The 21,892-nt window shown below is 39.5% G+C and overlaps 1 protein-coding gene across 1 annotated transcript in view; it reads left to right on the forward strand.

Annotated features, from left to right (window-relative positions):
- The window catches only part of SORCS2 (sortilin-related VPS10 domain containing receptor 2), a 555,781-nt gene that overhangs the window by 265,309 nt on the left and 268,580 nt on the right, over window positions 1-21,892 (forward strand). The window contains exon 4 of the mRNA XM_014966703.1: window positions 9,406-9,505. Coding sequence (XP_014822189.1) covers window positions 9,406-9,505 — 100 coding nt within the window. The remainder of the gene's footprint in view (window positions 1-9,405; window positions 9,506-21,892) is intronic.

The following is a 21,892-nucleotide window of genomic DNA, read 5'->3' on the forward strand; positions in this document are numbered from 1 at the left end:
GTGCTGAAGTGGTTGTGAGCACCTGAGTTTCTCCAATCGCCCTGGTTACAGCATCACCCTCAGGTGAGCCCCTGGTTACTGTCACACCCCAGGTCCCATCCTTAACTGAAGGTTTTCCCACTGTGTTCTGCAAATTGCCACATCAGGTGGCACAGGCTCACGGTGACTTTAAAGGCTGTCAGGAAAAGCTGATCTTGTTTAACTCTCTGAATGTTTTCATGACTTCAGATGCATCATGGAAACCTCGTTCATGGACAGACGTGGGTGAGGAAGGGGGTGGTTTTGACACAGACAATGAACTCCTGTTGCAGGAGAGAAATTCAAAATGATGCCTTAAAATTCCTCATAAAGGCTTTGTTCCTGATGCAATTGTGATAACTGAGAATGATTGCTCCTTTGACCCGAGAATGTAGGAACTGATATCCTGGATGAAGTTGAGTTGCATTTGAGCAGTGTCCAGCCTCCATCCACAGTGTGTACTAGCAGTTTCAGAGAAGCATGCTAAAAAACCCACAACAGGCAGCTGTGGGGCAGCTGACGTGTCTCTAATACACTCAGCATAAGGCTTGATACCTTCCAGACTCTGTTTATCTGTATTTACTTACTGTTTAGGATATTTTCATTCTTTATAAAAATGTCCAGTTACTCCCTCAGTTCTGCCAAGCATTTGGCTTCAGGTGCAGAGTACCACAGTCATATTACTGACAAAACAGTGATTTCATTTACCTTTTTATAAAGTGCTACAACCTGGCCATATAATTCACTCCCCCTCCTGCCTCCCCCAGAACAATCATAAAGTTGAGGTCAGCACTTCAGCAGCAAAAGCAAAAACTTCAACAAATGGAGTTAAAGAAGAGTTCTACTTACTGAAGAGTAAGTAGCTGGCTATTATAGTTGGCAGAGCCCATTACTAGAGGAATACGTAATTGCATGTGAATGTGCACATACTATTTATTAAATTATTATCAGTTCTGTTTTAATTTTGTAAATGTTCTTGTTGCTTTCAGATCTATCCAGCAATTACAGGAAAATTTGCTGTTCTGGTCAGAAAGCACAAGGCCAAATGCTCTTTTCTCATACATCCCAACATCCTTCTTGCCTTCCAAGGAGCTGCCTGACTGAGAATAAATTTGTTTCAGAAATATTTCAGCTGGATGTAGTGGTTTAAATAAAAAGCCTGGGCTGTGGGAAATACCTAGCATTTTTCCATGGGGGAAAATTTGAATGTTCCTTGCAAACCTCAAGAAAATGTTCTTAAACAATGCCCTTTCCCCAAAGAAGGCAAGTATGTGAGATGAGAAATTTTCCTTTGTAATTACGCATTTCCAGTCAGAGCATTGACAAAAGAGAAATCATGTAAGGATGTCTCCACTTTTGGCAACATAGTAAGCATAATTTTTGAAAATGGCATTTTAGCACCAAAGGCTTCTCTTTCTTTCTTCTTTCTCCCCCGCCTTAAATTTTCAACAAACACACCTTTTTTTCAAAGGTTGGTTGTTCAAATTGGTGGAAGGAAGTTAACACTATATAGGAAGTGAAGTATTCATGTCTTTTGTAGATAGTAATTAAATATTTAAGCCACTGGGTTCTTTTTTCCAACAGTACTTTCAGAAATAATGAATTCAACTTATGAAGGAAAGCCTTTTTATTAAAAAATATACACCTCACGATAAAATTCTTCCTGTACTCTAATCCAGCTAGCATTTTTATGGTACAAAAATCCCCAAATTAATATTAATAATTTTTGTAGCACCATGTGAGTTATCAGTTCTGGTATTTTATTTATGTTTCTAATATGCCAGAACTGTCTCTCAGTAGCAAAACCCTCAAATGCTGCATGATATACTCCATTCCTTGCTGAGACCTACTAATGCAATGCTGGATTTGCAGCTGCTGAAACTGAATCTACACAGAGCTGTTCCTTAGGATAAATGCTTGTTGACATGTTGAATTCAATGAAGAAAGTGTGGTCAGAAGTTGATCTTTCCCTATTTCCCACCATTTCATTCTCATTTTCTCCTCCCTTATTTAGGTCACTACAAGTGGTTGTGGGGCTGAGTTGTAAACAGGATTACTGAAATGATACAGGTTAAAAGCAAGTCTTCCAAACCATTAATTCTTTTCAGTCTTTTTTTTTTTTTTTTTTTTTTTTTTTTTTTTTAACAAGAGCAAATGGCAGAATGATGGTGGGGAGTGTATCTGGTGCTTGCCCCAGCCCTGCTTGGATTGCAAGGCTAAGAAGGAAGAAATAGCACAGAGCTTTCACTTCTTACAAAAGTAAGACATAACCCTCTCTTCCTGGCAGTGTCTTGTCTGCTTTGTCACTGTGACACTGCTTGTTTCATGGCTGAGCGGGTTCATCACAAATATCTGTGTCCTGCAAGCGTGGCTACAGGCTCTACCTCCCAAGCCGTGCCATCAGTGAGTGCTGTGTTTTGGTGATGGAATTAATGCACCAAGGCAGTTGTTTCAGAGCAGGTGTCCTACCAGAACTAAGTTTCTGGGAGAAAAGGTGACGACTGCAGCTAAGAGAAGCTAAGGTGATGTTTTGCGGGCCTGTAAAATATAAAGTCTCATTATTGGAGCTGTGCAGCAGAGTAACGAGGAGCTTGAAAATGTAACTGATAAGCAGTGAGATTATAGGCTAATGAGGAGGGTGTTTGCTATATATTGAAGGACTAATGAAGGGTTGGGAAAGATAGCTGTGGTGGTGTACAGAGCAGGAGGGTTTAAATACGGTACTGAAAGATACTGAAGACATCGTGCTGCTAACTGCTGGAGTTTGTGTGTGTGTATTGTAGAGATAAAGCAATTAACCAAAACCAGTGCATGAGCACGACAGAAGACCCCAGTAAGGGAAAACATGATATTGTACATAAGTATCTATTATATAGCTTGGCTTTCTGTGCAGTTACACCCCCATCCACACACACAGCTGTTTAGCACCTTCCATGTTCCCTCATAAGAAAACACGAATGGTTCCCGTACCGTGTGATGCTTTGTGGCCAGGCAGCTCTAAGACAGGGTAATTCCTGGAAAATGTTGGCTTCGAAAGACTTTCTGCTGAGGTAGTTGGAACATTAGTTGTAGCCTGGCGTGCCAGTATTGGGAACAGTCAGCCCAGGGGACTGGTTGTCAAACTCTCAGGGGAGAAGCCAACATGTAGCATTGTTTAGCATTTGTCTTCTGTGATTTTTAAGTATGTTACAAAATAAGGCTGTGTCCTGTTTCTCACTGTGAGGTTAATAACCATAGTTCCTAAGGAAGGATCTGACTCCCTAAAGTCACCTACCAGAGTAATCCTTGCTTTTATTATCAGCTACACAGGACTAGTTTTCCTTCTGAGTGCAGCCAGTTGAATTGGGTATATTTAAAGCATTAAATAAAAGCCCAGTTCTAGAATTGTTGATATTTTGGTCCTCCTTAAGTTCTGACTTGATATGAATGCAGCTGTTCAGTGTTTTGGTTTCATTTGGATTTTTTTCTGTGGATTGTTTTAGGTCAGTATTTTACAATCAAGTATATTTACAGGTCAGTAAAAAGCCACTATGAACGACCACCTGTCCTTTATGGTTGTCCCATGTAGTGAACAAGGCTGTAGGGCTCTTCCTGTGCACATAATACCTGTAAAAATATCTGTAACTGTATAAATGCAGAGTTGCACCATGTTCTGTACTCATCAGCGCATTACAGAGCAGGTCACTTCAGCTAAAAAGGCTGTTGTGATAATGCACATTTCTTAAAAATATCTATGTTTTCAGCATATGTGATCAATCTATTTTATCAGTAATGGATTGGTAAGTAAAAACAGGATACATTCATCTTTGTAGTGCTTTTGGAAGAAAAAAAGCTAAACTCTCTCTTGCCTAAGCGTGAAGTTGCTAAAATGTTTATCTGTTAGCTCTTGCCTACACCATTGATTCTTTAGTGTAAAACTGGATTAAGGAAGAAACATTTCTGTATTTCTAGTTTTGAGAGGAAAAATACATACCTTCAAAAAAGCTCATCTTTTCTGAAAAGCAGAGAGAGGTATTTTCAGAAAGTACTCCAGTAGAGCTGATAGCTGATGAGTAATGTGTTAATTGGATTAAGAGTCATACTCTTCTACAGCCTTTAAAGAAACTTTCATCTGCATGAATTCCTCAATACATGGGTTGGGTACTGGAACCCGACGTTACAATGTGTTTCTACTCTGAAGAAAGGCTTTGAGGTTTTGGAGGTTTTTTTGTTGCTGTTTAAAAAGGTTTTATGAGGCTAACCAAAGTCTCTGCAATTTCCACATTGTACATGTAAGAACCCTTGAAGTCTTCTGTGCTGTTTAAGTAAAAAAAATATATTAGCATACCACTTCTTTAGTGATACTCTGGTTACTTCCTTTTCAGTAGGTTTGTCCTGGCGTTTGTTCTTGGAACTTCTGATGTGTCTGTTTTAGCTACGCCATCAGCCACTTCTTCATTACTCTACTGTTGTATAGATGCTTATTTTCCTTGCAGACATTTGAGGTATAGAAGATAGTGGTTTGTCTATTTTTCAGGTAAGGGACCAGAAAACAAAGGAAATCCTGGTGTTAGGTGTAAGTCAAGAGCATAGAGCAATAACCTGAATTAATTTCTCTTGCACTTTAAAGTTCATGTTGTAAATATTGGAATGTTCTTCTGACCAAAAGGAGGAGAAGGTGGGCAGACAACATTTGCAATACTGTCTGGAGAAAATTAAGTGGGAAGAAGTCCAGTGAGTGTTATGCATTCTTCCTTTATTCTTTAACATACATCTCAGTTGAATCTTTTCTTTAATCAATAATCTAAACCAGCAGATCATTGTATGTTTGGTTTTTTTTTTTCAAATGCTTTCTTTTTATTTCGCTAGTTAAGTAATCCTCGAGTCATTTGAAATCTCATTATTGTTCTCTTCTAGGATTTTTGGTTAATAGGGCTCGTATAGGATTGCTCATTTGGCTAGAATGGAGCATGAGTTAATCTTCAAGAAGGAAAGGTAGAGGAAATCTGATGCACACGTGTGTTAAGTGTTCCAAACATTCTCTTTCCAGTGCATCTCTTCAATTCATTAAAAAGAAAAGAAAACAGGAAAGGAAGCATTTGCAGTTGACGTTTTCTTTGAGTAGTAAATTTTACTTGGGAATGTAATTTCCATCTGTCTCAAAATTTTAAAAACATCTTACTTGTATACATTTTAATATTTCTTATCTATTTTTTAATATATACTTGTAAATATTATCTGGAAAAACAACTAATAATGAGTAATGCTAAATCATAGGTATGAGTCATCAGTGGAGAGCTGTATAATGACAGTGAAGTTTGGACACGCAAACATTTGTTTCATGTCTCTTTTGGTACCTGTTAAATTTCCTCTTCTTTCTCAATATTTCTGTTGGAAGATGTCCAAACTCAGTGTTTAGGTACAGTTCCAAATTATGTTAGGCATAAATTTATTTTAGCTCAAATATGAAAAAGTTACATTTTAAGGATGAGACCCAAATTTCCTCAGACTTTAAGGACTTTGGAAATTTTGTTTCATCAAGGTACATTTCTGTACCACTTGGAACCCATTTTCCCAACTGTCAGTTGAGCTCATAGTATTAAAACAAGCTAAAAAGACATAATTCTGTCTGTGCTGTAATATCATTGCTTAATTTTGGTGATTATTTCAATATGCCATTGTTACAGTGACAAGTGATTTTTTCTTAAAGAAAAAAAGAGAAGAATGGCACATATTTCAGTAGATATACACGCTGTCAAAGAAACTAGTACCCAACCACAAGCCCTGGCAGACACACGTGTGATACTTGCATCAGTACACAAGTAATTGTGTTGTTCCAGCATCTAATGGTCCTACTGCTCTTGAATGGCCCATCACGTGAATACTGGAAGATGTGTGTCCTGTGAGTCCTCCACTGAGTTTTGCTCTACTGAGAAGCATCCATACAATCAGTAGCCTGTAGCGCACAGGAGAACAAGCAGCAGCAGCCTCTGGATAGCTTGCTGTATTCCCTGGAATGTCTCACAGAAAGCCAAAATGCTCACTAACTGCTCCCAGATCGTTCATAACTGCAGATCAGGCCCATTTTAAGAAGTCAGACTTTACACTTCTTGCTGTGGTTTATGGAGTTCTGCTGTTGTGCTACCACTGCAAATAAACCATGTTATAGAAGGATGTTTTACTCTTCTTATCAGATACACATGTATCCTCTTTCCATTATACCTTGAAATATATTTTCATTAATTTTAGGGAGGAAAGATAGTGTATTTATACTGATAAACACAGATGGTTCATTTGTGAGGTTTGGGTTTTTTTTCCTTTCCTTAACACTTTGACACAGCACAAATTTGGTTTTTTAACACACAAAAAAATCTCTTTGTGACTGGAAGAATATAAAGGATTTCTCCTCTTCTTAATTTGGTTTAAGCCACATTTTGTGCTTCTTCTTCTTATATTCTTGAAATAAGCATGCTCTGAGATCCCCAAATTCATCCTTCTTAACCCTGCCTATAGACTAGTGGTGTAATCACAGGGAACTCTGTTCTAGCTGTTAATTCAAAATGCTAATTCTTCGTATATGCAGAGTCAGGAACTTGGAATTTGTATCTCAAGTAAAAAAGTTGTAGTGACCTGTTTTCTCTGGATTATAGCAGATTTGGAAAACCAATTATTTTGAACAGTGCTTCCCTTGAATGATGTCCTTGAACTATGTCCTTTTGTATGTAAATGTCTCCAAGAGTAGCTGATATTCCCTGACTCACTCGAGGCTGGGTTATAGATAAATGATTTAGGAGTCTGAATAACTTTCTCCGTAGATCTTCTGTGAATCCAAGTATCCCTGCTTTAGGCATGGTAAACTTTTAGCGATATACGTTACGCTGTTGTCTCAGATTGGAATTGTTTGGGTTTTTTTCTCCTTGAGATAGCTAATTTGTACCAGAAATCAAAAATTTTTGACTGTATACTTTTTCTAACTTTGTCTGAAAATACCTTATTACCTTAGCCTACTCTTTTTGTTACAACTTTATTCTCTTCTTGTAGTACTTTTTATAAGTCATAAGATTTGGAAGAGGAAGTTTTAGACTGGAACTTTTTATCTTTGAAATGCTTATCCTCTTCGGGCTTCCTGCTTGTACCCTTTTCATACCTTGAGACAGTTGCTGCCACCATGCCTCCTGCAGTGTAACTCTCCGGTGGTCCTATTGTATTATCCTGGAACTGCCTCTTCAAAGTAAATTGGATCATCTTTAAGGTTCAGAGAATTATCCCAGGATGTTATTACTGGGCAAGCCACTGACCTGATATTCTGTACTCAAAGAGAATAGACTAGGTTCTGTTTCCATCATGCATATTTGTTCTGCATGATTTCAGTACATCTGGCTGAAGTCAGTATTTTAGTCTTGGCTTTAATTTCTTTTCTGTCAAACACCTCCAGCAAATTAGGTTTAGCACTGTCCATCCTATTCCCCTTAGAATTTTAATTATCTCAGTGCTGAATACCCAGTGCAGTACAATTATATGTATTTGATTTCTCTGTAATTATTTGTCAAAACTGAATTGCTATGATTCCATTAACTTCTGTAATGTATTGCCGTATATCTGCAGACAAAGCAACATTAAGGGGGGGGAGAAAACCCAGATCAAATCCATTCAGATGTCACTATACAATAGATAAACCCTTAACTTTAGGCTGTGAGTGTGGTCTGTGTCAGAGGCTTATGCCCAGTCACTTTTTGGCTGGTGGAGGGGGAAGAAAAGCAAGGTAAATATAACCCTTCTTGACTTGGTGTCCCTTAGGACCTGATCCAGGGTTATCATTCTGTGCCCAATATGCTTGGTGATGCCAAAGATACAGAATGCTGCTCCACAACCACAGCTGAAAGTTCTCATATCATGGGGAAAGCTGGATGTGTGAAAGCAAAGTAGCTGCCTCTGGCTTTGTACCACATGCCCTCTGACTTCCGTGACATCCTGGACAGGACTGGGCGGGCACAAGGTGGGCACACAGTGCACATGGCAGCCGCCTGTGGGCACCAGCCCCTTGGGGACCACTCTGCCTCAGGTGACTTGGAGAAGACCTCAGGCTGTGGGCCACCTGTCATGGTGGACACAGTCAGCCAAGGATTTAGTTTCTCACTTTTCTTTCTTGTTGTACTCACTCATGTTCCTATGAATTTCAGCAGTGACTCCCCTGGGCGAGGAGTGTGAGACAATAGAGAGTAGAGCTTGCTGGGGAGCAAGGAGCATGGGGGAATGGGGCTATAGGGCAGAAATCACTGCAGAGGCACTCCTCAGTGTCACGCTGGGAAGGACAGAGATCTCACCCTGGGTCTCTTGGACATGAGAGCTGTTGCATATTCCCAATTGTTTGAATAATGCAAAGGTACCAGGCAGGGCACCTTCAGCCCTGTTTGTTAAATGAGATTTTATTCCATTGAAAAAAGGGGAGTGTAAATTGGAAATCCTCCCACCAACCACCTGTCTTAGGGAGGGCTTCTTGGTCAAGAAGGGAGAGGTGCCTTAGATGTGTCTGAGTTCCCTTCCAAATGTGAAAGGAAAAACTGTAAATATGGAGAGACCGTATGGTGCAAGTTGATCCTATATAGAATGAATGAGGCTTCACCCAAAGTGATTCAATTTTGGATGTGACTTGCTTTGAGTTTTGTAACTAAGGTTTTCCTACGCTTTTTCCTTGTGCATTCTTTTTGTACTAGACATTGCCAATACAGGTGCATAGCACGGGTGCCATTTTTCACTGTATTTTTTCAGGAATTCAAAGCAATTCCTGCCGAGTGCCCACATTTAAAATACTCTTAGATTATTGTGCATGACATACTGATGGCCAAGTTCTGACTTTGTTTTTATTCACTCAAAATTTAGTGATCCTCTGAAAAAGAGGTAGAGGAGTGGATGGATACCTTTACCAAGTATGAATTCTGGTAGAGGTCCATTGTGAGTCCTCTAGATCTCAGGTCAAATTGTTCTCTTATGCAACACCAGGCTCTGAAGTTAGCTCTTCTTCTTTCTGAGTAGCTGCAGAGGTGCTGTTAGCACTTGCTGATGAGCCTTAGCTTAGCTTTTTTTTCCCCACCTTGTGGGTGGTGATGGAAAGGTGTACATGTTGTGCTTCTGTGACTGCACGGTGCAGTGTCAGGGTGAAAATTAGCACCGCAGAGAACTACAGAACACAGACAGAACTAGCCATGCTTTTTCAAACCCAGAAAATTATTCTTAATAGTGGCAGGTTCCTTTTAGTTTCTTTTAGCTAATAAGCACTGAAAAGAACAAAAGAATGGCAGAGAAGCATTGAAAAGGGATAGTTACTGCTACATAGTGGTTTTCTTTTTGCAGAGTTTCAATGCTGAAGCCTTTAGAAGAGAGAACTTACAGATGTTTGGTTTCTTTCAGGTCCTCAGATTTTGGGACATTATACACAAAGTTGAATCTACAGCCTGGGATTTCCACTGTTATTGACAATTTCTACATTTGTCCCACCAACAAGAAAAAGGTATGTGTCAAAAAAAGAAAAGACTTTTTATAGTGCAGCTGAGACTCAACTATGCAACGCTACAACTATGTGAAGTGCATTTTACAGGTTTTCAAAATATAGGTGTGTGTTTTTCACAAAGTTGCGGGTCACCTTAGGTGAATTTGTGACATATGGAATTGGGATATTTATGCTTGCTGAATAATATAGAAAGGAAAACATCCCTTGATGGACTATGAAAACTTTTGAGGCCATTGGCTCCTGGAAATGGAGGTTCTATGGACTTTCCATAGAAGTGGAAAAGCAGCTCTTCTAGGTTTCCACACATCCACCTAAATTCTGGGACTAGTGTTCAACCTCTTCATCCTTTATGCACAAAGTCCTTTGCACATTCCTTAATATAAAGCACAGGGATTGGGTAGGCTGTCATTGAGAACGATGTTTATCCTGTGTAAAACCTTAATTAAAAAATAAATAAAATTCCCTCTCCTTAAAACTCTTTCATAAAAAATGTTCCTGCATCATTACCAAACCAAAAAGCTTTTCGTGGAGACTAGAAAGATTAAGTGGACTTTATAAGTGAGAGCGAAATCGACCCATTGAGCGTATTTACAATGGATGTTATATTAGAAGCAACAGGAAGAGCAATTATGAGGAAAAAACCCAATAACAACCCTTCTATGTCTGCAAAATGCTTGTGATTTAAACAGCAAGAATTGTGAAATACATTGTGAATAACACAAGCACAGTAGGTCTTTCATGAAATAAGAATTTTCTCTTGATAAGGGTCTTTTAACTCCAGCGTAATCCAGAAGCATTGATTTCATGCAGAGGCCACTGATTGGAAGGACAATGCTAGTTGTGTTTATCTGTCTGTTCTGCTTAATCAAAAATCAGTGGAACTCTGCGAGGCTGCCTGGATGATTAAGTACATATTTTATTTCTCTTGCAATTGCCACTGGAGTTTTTGCACCCAAGCTATGCTTATGCCTGAGCTCGGTAATGTATTTTCAATCTGCCGCAAAGTCATACGTTATTTTTCTGTTTCTTGAAGTGGAACTACCACCAAGCACAAAGTTTCCACAGACTCTGTGCCACAGAGGTAAGATCTACTGCTGATTTCAAGTCCGAAAGAATAAATACAAATCTACACCCATTTCACCTTTGGGAATAAAAACTAAAAGTAAGAGACAGATAGAGTTCTGTGGAGGATTTTTCCCAGCTCACCCAGCTGCAGTGTAAAAGCCTGTGTAAGCACAGGGGGTTAGTGGCAATGTGGCTGTGCCAGTTGTCTGGCAAAATAAACAGCGGTAAGATCACAGCTGAATTTCAAGCCTGAAGGACACACCATTGTTCACAAAAAAAATCTCATGTTAACCCTATCTTAGAAAAATCTATATCCTGCTCAAGACAATTGAAGTTATGAGAGATACAAAGCCTGCTTAGTAAACTATTGCCATATCGGAATCCATGTGTTATACAAGTCTCTTTGGATAGTCATTAAATACACTGGCTTCATGCTGAGATTTTCTTCTGCAAAGATGTTGTTTAATAGTATACAAACAACAAAACCAGCAGAGCAGAAAGGATTTCTAGGGCCTGTAAATGATGCCATAGGGAGACATATTTCTGCATGCAGATATACATACACACATACATGGTACAAAAATGGTGAAAGCATTGGACTTAAATTCTGTAGCCAACAGCACCAAAGTGGTTTTGGAGGTGTTGCAAACACACATGGCAGGTAAGGGGGAAGTCTTGATCTCATAAGAACTTTGTCAGTCAAAATGGCAACTTTTCTGGTGTCAGACATTTAATTAGGACACTAAGACTAGCAGCTGATTTCACAAAAGTTGTTAGAAGGATGGAAGAAAATGTCTCCCTATCCATTCAGTCCAATTACTATAAGGTGGGGTAGAACCTTTAGAGCTCTGACGCCCTTTTCTGAGCTGAGCAAAAATCCCAGGGTTTTACTCGTTCCTTTATGGTACGGGTTTTTGTCAACCAGTTTACATCTTTTGAAATGTGCTGAAAATGAAAACTGCTGGAGTGCTGACTGTGCGTACTGGAACTGAGCATGCACTTTAAATTTAAAGTGTAAGTAGTCCCATGCTACCACTTAGCATTTAGAGACTGGGAATACGCATGAAAGCAGAGATAAAAGACATTGATGGGTATTTTTTGAATACTTTGCATATTAAGCGTTATTCAATGTTCTCAGTCTGTTTACCCATTGTAGACCTTGTCTGTGGAACTACTGAGACTGCAAATTTAATGCTTATTATTTCCACCGCAGTGTCATCAGAGCATCAACCTCACCTGGGTTCAGCTCTGTGCAATTTCGGTGTCTAGTCAAGCCCTCTCCCTCTGCAGTTAGTGGAGAAACACGGGTACCTCCAGGCAGTTCACCCCTTTAAAGTCACAGTTCTTAGTAATTGTGAGTAAGACTGAATGATCTTGTGGAGGTGCCTACAAATGACTTCGTGACTATTGCGGGTCTGAACAGAGTCTCAACTCACTGCAGCTTCCACACAAAGAGGTAGAAGACTATTTTTGTTTTGGAATGCAATTAGGTAAAATATTTGCTAGAAATCTGATTCTTGGACTGACATTATTTCTTCAGTTTCTCTCTCCTGCTATACCAGCTCCTGGAGTGACTTTCACTCAACACGCCTCCACTCCGTGAGCTGCAAATATATCATTCAGGCCATTGGAATTATAAGTGAGCTTTATATAGCACAGGTGAAATTGTACTGGAAATTTTCAGTCCCTATGAACTGCTCTTGTTTGTATTTTCTTAAGATGGATTGAAAAGGAAAAAAAGTTCATACATCTTCTCTTCCTTACCCCATTGTTTAAGAAGTTTAATTCCACAGTGTTATAATGCTGTTTGTGAAGAAGTGCATTAGCAGATGCAGAAGGTGCAACGACATCCTTGTCATATAGTCCTCCTTGGAAAAGTGATTGTATAAAAAAAGAATAAAATTACAAGGTAAACTACAGGAATTCTGGGGAATTTGAACTAGCTGATGAAAGCAATTTATAAACCCAACTAAATCTGTGCAAAGAAAGGGGCAGATTCCTTTTCTCTCTTACCCTTCTATGAATAAGTTGCAATGAGTACTTTTCACGGGCCTAACAGATGAATGAGGAAAAGAGTTGTATCAAGGTCACATCTATACAATCTTGGGCCTAACAGATGAATTTCACTGAATTTCACTGAATTTCACTGAATTTCTAGAGTTGGAAGGGACCATAGAGATCATCTAGTCCAACTCCCCTGCTGAAGCAGGATTGCCTAGAGCTAGAGCATGTTACTCAGGACTGCATCCAGGCGGGTTTTGAAAATCTCCAAAGAAGGGGACTCCACAACCTCCCTGGGCAGCCTGTTCCAGGGTTCCGTCACCCTCACCGTGAAGAAGTTTCTCCTCATATTTGAGTGGAACCTCTTATGTTCCAACTTGTGCCCGTTGCCCCTCGTCCTCTCGGTGCTGCAAAGATGTTGTTTAATAGTATACAAACAACAAAACCAGCAGAGCAGAAAGGATTTCTAGGGCCTGTAAATGATGCCATAGGGAGACATATTTCTGCATGCAGATATACATACACACATACATGGTACAAAAATGGTGAAAGCATTGGACTTAAATTCTGTAGCCAACAGCACCAAAGTGGTTTTGGAGGTGTTGCAAACACACATGGCAGGTAAGGGGGAAGTCTTGATCTCATAAGAACTTTGTCAGTCAAAATGGCAACTTTTCTGGTGTCAGACATTTAATTAGGACACTAAGACTAGCAGCTGATTTCACAAAAGTTGTTAGAAGGATGGAAGAAAATGTCTCCCTATCCATTCAGTCCAATTACTATAAGGTGGGGTAGAACCTTTAGAGCTCTGACGCCCTTTTCTGAGCTGAGCAAAAATCCCAGGGTTTTACTCGTTCCTTTATGGTACGGGTTTTTGTCAACCAGTTTACATCTTTTGAAATGTGCTGAAAATGAAAACTGCTGGAGTGCTGACTGTGCGTACTGGAACTGAGCATGCACTTTAAATTTAAAGTGTAAGTAGTCCCATGCTACCACTTAGCATTTAGAGACTGGGAATACGCATGAAAGCAGAGATAAAAGACATTGATGGGTATTTTTTGAATACTTTGCATATTAAGCGTTATTCAATGTTCTCAGTCTGTTTACCCATTGTAGACCTTGTCTGTGGAACTACTGAGACTGCAAATTTAATGCTTATTATTTCCACCGCAGTGTCATCAGAGCATCAACCTCACCTGGGTTCAGCTCTGTGCAATTTCGGTGTCTAGTCAAGCCCTCTCCCTCTGCAGTTAGTGGAGAAACACGGGTACCTCCAGGCAGTTCACCCCTTTAAAGTCACAGTTCTTAGTAATTGTGAGTAAGACTGAATGATCTTGTGGAGGTGCCTACAAATGACTTCGTGACTATTGCGGGTCTGAACAGAGTCTCAACTCACTGCAGCTTCCACACAAAGAGGTAGAAGACTATTTTTGTTTTGGAATGCAATTAGGTAAAATATTTGCTAGAAATCTGATTCTTGGACTGACATTATTTCTTCAGTTTCTCTCTCCTGCTATACCAGCTCCTGGAGTGACTTTCACTCAACACGCCTCCACTCCGTGAGCTGCAAATATATCATTCAGGCCATTGGAATTATAAGTGAGCTTTATATAGCACAGGTGAAATTGTACTGGAAATTTTCAGTCCCTATGAACTGCTCTTGTTTGTATTTTCTTAAGATGGATTGAAAAGGAAAAAAAGTTCATACATCTTCTCTTCCTTACCCCATTGTTTAAGAAGTTTAATTCCACAGTGTTATAATGCTGTTTGTGAAGAAGTGCATTAGCAGATGCAGAAGGTGCAACGACATCCTTGTCATATAGTCCTCCTTGGAAAAGTGATTGTATAAAAAAAGAATAAAATTACAAGGTAAACTACAGGAATTCTGGGGAATTTGAACTAGCTGATGAAAGCAATTTATAAACCCAACTAAATCTGTGCAAAGAAAGGGGCAGATTCCTTTTCTCTCTTACCCTTCTATGAATAAGTTGCAATGAGTACTTTTCACGGGCCTAACAGATGAATGAGGAAAAGAGTTGTATCAAGGTCACATCTATACAATCTTTTGACAATTGAGGTAAATTCACTGAGTCTGGGTCTTTTTCTGGCGGAACGCAGCGGAGCTCTGATGCTGAACTTGCGTTGCTGCAGTTACCAGAGGGCTCAAGCTATGAAACCCAGTTTTGACAAGAAACGATGACAAACCTCTGAGGGTAGACCTTTAAAGGGCTTTGTGTATCACTCTGAATGGGCCTCTCTGATGAAATCATGGGATGGAGGCATGAACTGTGGCTGTATTGTTTGGGATTCAGAGTGGAATTGCAGTCAGCCGGCAGCACAAATAGAAGACATTTGCATCTACCTGCAAAAGACCGTGTAGGCTCCCCCTAAATGCCATCAAACAATAGAGTAATAGGCGAGGTAACACAGTAGGCAGGAGTTCACGCTTCCTTAAGGATACATTAATATTTACTTTGCATTCTGGCTGGTTTTAGTGTAGTATAAATCCGCAACCAGAGACACTGAAACTGTTATTCTGACACGGTATTAGAAATTTGTAGAATTAGGAAGGTGAGTTCTCTGTGTAAGCTCTCTGATGATAACTTCTCCGTTTGAAGCACATTTTCACTGCTCTGTGACATAAAATAGCCTACTCTATGCAGGCCTTGAAGTGCTGTGTGCTATATAACGGATGTTCCTGCACTTTACACAGCAGAATTTACATAATTATCTTCTGTTCAGTAATTACTCTATGCCAATAGCGTAAAATAGTGCAAGCATCCCATAATGTACCATGTGGGGGAAATAATATGATTTGTTTTCTCTGTTTTCTGAGACAGAATTATAATTGTGATTTGGAAGTGAGGCACATGTTTCACGGAGTATGGAATTATGCTTTCCATAGTGTCAATCTGGAGTCAGCTGAACAAAGTAAATTCTTTCTACAGAAGACAAAAGTTAGCAGAATTGAGCTTCACTAAGCTAAATTATTAAAAAAAATATTTTATATTTTTATAGGGCACATGTGCTGTCGGGAGTAGAAATTACACGTTTGCTTTATTTCTGTTTGCATAATATTGCAAAGGGGTAATGGTGTTAAACTGGAAGAGGGGAGATTTAGATTAGATACTAGAAAGAAATTCTTTACAGTGAGGGTGGTGAGACACTGAACAGGTTGCCCAGGGAGGTCGTGGATGCCCCATCCCTGGAGGTGTTCAAGGCCGGGCTGGATAGGGCTTTGGGCAACCTGGTCTTGTGGGAGGTGATCTTTAAGGTCCCTTCCAACCCAAACCATTCTATGGTTCTATGATTCTATGCTGGGGAGCAGTTGAATGAACACACTGGTCTTTTCCCACATTTAGCGAATATTTAAATTTTCATTTGTGCTAATGCAACTGATGCATCCATCCTTCTGTTTATGTGCTTCTGGAAAAGAGGCAGCAAAGCGTTATATATTCAGGCTTTTCATATTAAGAGAAAATAAATTTTGATTGTGCGTATACTGACTTATTGGTTAAATGGGTTGAACACTTACATTTCCCAGCTGTCACAATAACCAATTGCTGCATGTTTTTCCAAACTAAAAGGCAAGATGACAAATGTGTATTCTTGCTTGACAAGCCATGCAGAACACTTAAGATAGTAATAAGGCTATAGGCTATCTTGTACAATATTTTAACTACTGATACTTTAGTATAAATTACACATGATCACAAAAGGGTATTTGCCATAGCTATAAAAGCATTTCCCAAGGTGCAACTGGCTTGAGCAATGTTTGTAAGCACTTAGAGGTAAATGCAGTCCTACAGCATTTTGACATTTGTCTTTCAGAGCAAAACAGTTGGTAGTGGAAGTTGTCAAAATGCAGTGTGACTTGTAAGGAGTAATTCTACTCAAGTATCAGTTTCCTTAGAGACCATAGCAGAACGCCTGTGAACATAGAAAGAAGAATTATCTTACACTTTTATTAGTAGAACTTGTCAACTATGGAGTATTCCTTGCAATAACCTGAGTAGTTACTTCAGGAAGATTTAACTTTAAAATTGCAGGATATGAGTCTGTGTGTTGTGATGCATAATCTCTCTGCCATGATGTGTTCTTTGCTTATAAGCAGTGTCACCATTCAGTTTTATTCTAGTGATGCACCAGCAGAGCACTGATGTAACCCGACTGCATGGTTTTTCTTAAGACTTATGTCCAGGACTTTTCAGTTCATCTTCAAATTTTCCAAATGCTTCCAGAAGTATACCCAGTAATTGATGGGTTTTTTTCCACCCATAATTTGCTGTGAGATTTCTGGAGAGGCAGTCCTATGCAGAAATCCCAGTTTTTATTCACAGTTGATGAGCACTTGCCTAGTTGACAGCCAGCAAGCTATTAAATGCAAGTGGAACTCAATAAGTTAAAACAGTCAGGAGTTTCACTGAGCTGTTACTATCCGCAGCAGAAGTTCATGTAGCACCACCAAAACTAAGCCATACAGGGTGAAGATTTGATGGATGCCATTTGATGGGGTGTGAGTATGTATATGTGGAAAAAGTATGATAAAGCTTTGAGAAACAGAGTGAAACAGTTGAAAATTAAAAACATATATGGAGCAATCACTAGGAATTTGTCTATTAGAAAAGTATTTGTACAATTTACTGGCTAAATGGAGGCTAGGAGCTTCAGCTTTCCCTGTCTGACTGATCCCTGCTATGTTTGAGAAACCAGGGCTTTTCCATACTTCGTATATAAACAGGGATGCATCAAGAATGTGTAACTCTTACATAATTCTTCTGCATATGGAGCCAGGAAGGAACCCCCAGCTCTTGTTGATTGGATGCATTTTTGTCTTTGAATACTTTTTTTGTATGTGTGTCTCCTGAAACATTGAACTGCCTCTAAATATTGTGGTTTCACTTCTGCTCCCTTTAACCTGTAAATGTTTTGTAGCCCAGCACCTGGAACTGACAGTGGTCAAAGGCTGCATCTCATTTAAAAAAAGAAAAACAACAACCCACAAATAAAACCCAAACCAACAAACCTGGTTAACAATACAAGTGAACAATAGATGGCTATGACTACTGTGTAGGTTTGCCACAGTGTGTAGGATTACTCATCAAGGTAGATGGTGTGTGGGCTAAATGAGCACACTTGAACAGATATTCTGTGTTATTATTCTATCCTATGATTTATTTGATGCTTAATGTAGAGTTCTCAATTGAAGTTTTTGAGATTGACCTTCCACTGTGGTTTTGTTGCCTAATGTACAACTTTTGCATTCTTTTCTGCTCAGGCATACAATTATTCTAAGGAAAAATAGTCCTGTCTTTACTGCATGCTTATTATAGATTCTTTTGTTCTGTTTTTATGAATTTCCTGTCTAAAACTCATTACTCATAAAAGCAGACCAACAACTACCAAAAAGCCGTAATGTTAAATTAAGTTTACTGTAGTGAAGCCAAAAATAAAAAGACTAGTTGGTGGGAGTACAACATAAAAAAGATTTATGTGATAATGGAAAAGGCCTGTGAGCAAGTGTTAAGAGACCATTGTGCATAAGATTCTGCACTTGAGACACATCCATTTCCCTCCTGGTAATTCTGGGAAGAGAAGGAATCCAAGCACCATATTTTCAGCAAGGTTTTATATCCTATTATGATGAGCAGGGGTCATTGCTTGGAGAAATAGGAGTAGTCAATCAAGAGCACAGAGTAGAAAGCAGGTCTGAAGCAGCACCTGTGGAGATGTGTGCTGCTGAGTGGGTGGCTGGTTGGAGAGGAGCCGTGAACAGCAAAGCGTAACATTCTACACCAGAGGGGGTTTAAGATCTGGGATTTGATTTTGTATGTCTGAAGGGAAGGGCAATTTTGCAAAATTCAGACTGGGATGTCATTTCACAGATTTAAAATGTAGATTCTTATGCTTAGGTCCAAATTTAAATCTGAACCATACGCCAGAGAAAAATCTAGGGGTGGAGTGATAGATTTGCAGTGCGGGACACTAGGCAGGTCCTGGGTTTCCCTTGTCCAGACTGCCCACGGGCTCATCGATGTCCAAGTACTAGTTAATTCCTCCTTTGCTTGAGATAACAACTGGGGGGAAAACCAAAATTATCTGTGGTTGGTCTCTAGACTTGAGTGAGATCTAGGCTTTTGTCTGGCATGGCAGAGACTTTCTTGTGTCGTAGCTAGAGCTACAAATGTCTTCTAATCAATAGCTATGTGGATCATACCTGTCTTTTCTGAAGGTTATACATTCCCATGAGAATAAAATCCTGGAAGATTTTCTGATGCAATAGGGAGCTTGCGGAATTAAATACAATGAGGAGGCAAATTATAATATACGGGATGGTGTCCAAAGGAAAAGGTGTCCATATGAAGAGTGAACAGTTACTGATTCAGGGTTGCATGGAATCTGTGACAGATATAACCAGAGAGGAAGAGGTGGTTATATCAGCGGTGCTGAATCTTTGCAGAAGGAAAGAGGAGACAAGAGAGCAAAAGTAAATGTAAAGAGCAAATGGTAAAGGATTAGTAACAAGCATCTTAAGGTACTTAATAAGTATTTAATTGGTTGCCCACTATCCTTGGATAAAATGGGTACAGATAAGTCTGAGTGAGGTTTCTGCTAAATTGGCATACACAAGATGTGGTTTTCCTGTGATTAATTTAGATTATTTATATCTATTGCAATTATCCTGTGTGCTGAGATTACTTTTGTCTAATTATTTATTGAACATCACAACATGCCTAGAGGCATGTATCAAGGTTCCCGTGTTACAGAAGGGAGGAAATTTGGAACTCTTTCATCTTAACTCGGAGTCTAACCGCAGCAACTAACAAATAGGACAATGTTAAGGAGGTTATACAAAAACTTGTGAACAGTATTTGAAGAAAGATAAGTAATACCATTCAGGAGGTCTGCCAGGACAGCATACAGTAGGCGCATTCCCCAGACAGCCCAAAAATAATGGTGTAGAGTGTTTGAAACACATCCATCATGCTTGCCGATGGATCTTCTGCATCTCCTGGAGACCTGTGCGTTTCCTCCTCATTTCCCCAATGATGGAACGGGAGCACAAGTCCCAGCTTCCACGCTTCATGCTCTGCTGGTGTTTTCCAATCTACTGATGTGTCAAATTCTGCTTCTCTTCACTGCAGCTGTTCGACTTCCCTCCACTCATGCTGACCACACAAACTCCTCTGGCTCTCTCAGGAGTAGAAATGCAGCAGGTTTTTTTTTGTTTTTTTTTTGTTTTGTTTTTTTTTTTCACCTGGGGTTGGCATGGAAGCACAGTGGAAATGAGCAGAGTTTAAATTGCTACCACAACCATTTCACAGGGCTGGCAGAGTGTTCATCCCACTGAGAATCCCTGTGGCTCCTACCCCCTACACTGCTGGGAGCAACACTGCTGCTTAAACCAGTCAGCTGCTGCAATCTTCTGTCACGGCACAAATATTTGTACAGTACTCCTAAACTACAGTAAATCTCACAGCTCACTATGCCAGTGATTTTGTTTATTCCACCCTCTTTGTGGCATTTACTAAAAGAGATGAAGGTAACTGCTTACCCGTTTCTAATTCCGAAATGAACCCTGATTCCCAGTGGCCCCAGCACCCTGCAGCAGAAAACTTCTTCTGAAAAGGCAGGGCCTGTGTGACAAATATGTTTTAATCATGTCCTCCTCATGCAGCCCGTACACGTTTATTTGAATATAGTCTTCAAAAATTCACGCAAACATAAAACTTTTTTTTTTTTTCATTTCACACTATGTATTTCTGTGTGGCAGAGAAATATCCTTACTTCTGGAAACTGAAGTCTCTTATGTTTAGCTAAGCTACCTCTGAAGCCTTCTTGACAGTGGCCTCTTTCAGGCTTGTACCAGAGACAGATTTTTTCCATCTGTGGGAGTACCTAATGCACTGGGTTGCTGTCATCCCTTCATAGCCGAAGATTGCTATCAGATGAGTGGTGAATTCTTCATAATTCCTGATCTGTTTTTTTTTTTTTTAGGAATCTTCTGCAAGCTTGTTTTGTGTCTAACCAGTATTTATCTCTCCCCATTTTTTTTCATAATGATTCTTTGCAACCTTTCATCACTTCTTTCTGTCCTTCCACCTCTTAATCTCCTTCCAGTGCTTTCTTGTTTTCCTGCTTTTCTTTCTTCCGTTTTTCAGCATTACTCCTTTTTACACCTTGCAAGTTTTTTCTGGACCGAATGAAACCTTTTCTTTCACATTTGCAATTACTAAAAAAAAATAAATTATTTAGAAGAATGTAGCTAATGGTCTATGTTTCTATTCAAAAATCTTAATTTCCTTGGGATAATAAGAAAACTGCTGACACATCCCTAACTATAAGTCATAAAATAAATCTCTTTGACGGTGGTAGTAGGCTGATTCGATCAGGGAGCTGTTAGCCAGGAGACCTGACTTCAGTTTCTATGACCTTGAGCAAGCCTGAGCCTCCCTGAAGCCTGATTTCCTTTTGCCTTGCACCTTGTAATATCCTTTGCCTTGTGCAAAACCACTGTGACGTGATGTGATTTGACAGTCTACCTTGAGGTCAGGTTACAGGATTTTGTAAAAAGTACAGAATTAGTCTGGTTTATTTTCCTTATTTATAAACTTAAGACAATAATACTGAAGTCTGCCGAGCACCTGTGATCCCTAAATGAATACTGAGTATTTTTATGATCCCATTTCAAGAGGGATGCATATTTATAAAGTATTTTTTGTGTCACATCCCTGCAGTACTGAACAACATTTTAAGATCTGCAGCATGCTGAAAATAATTATTATAAATATGTTGCTCTGGTTTTCAAGATTGAATTTATTTGTCAGGCATAGCCAGTTCAGGACATAAGTAGTAATTTAAATATGATGGTAACATAAATGAGGAAATTAATCTACTTGCCCCAAATGGAACAGGATTAATTTCTGCTGCAATTGCTGGATCTACAATTCACAGGCTTACAATCCTATTCTCAATCCTTTAAACAATATTTCCAATCTGGACATTGAAACAGCATTCAGATTTGACTTTAAAATGCTCTCCTCCTTTTCAAGAAGACACTATGTCTGCACAAGGGGATCTTGTGGAAAGGTCTGGAGAGGGAAGTGCCTCAGGTAGCACTGAGGGATTGTGGAGTGTTTGTCTTGCAAAGCTTGGTGCCAGAAACGGACAACTGCTGGTTGCAGAAAAAGCTGTGCCTTCAGTGTAACTATGACTACAGGAATCAGACCAGGATCACTGGGAATAAGCAAACATCTCCTGTCAATTTAAGATACTAAACGCACTGGTGATGTTCTTCTTTAGTGCTAATATATATCCTGT

Source organism: Calidris pugnax, unplaced genomic scaffold (assembly GCF_001431845.1).
Source record: "Calidris pugnax isolate Ruff unplaced genomic scaffold, ASM143184v1 scaffold14, whole genome shotgun sequence".
Classification (NCBI taxonomy): domain Eukaryota; kingdom Metazoa; phylum Chordata; class Aves; order Charadriiformes; family Scolopacidae; genus Calidris; species Calidris pugnax.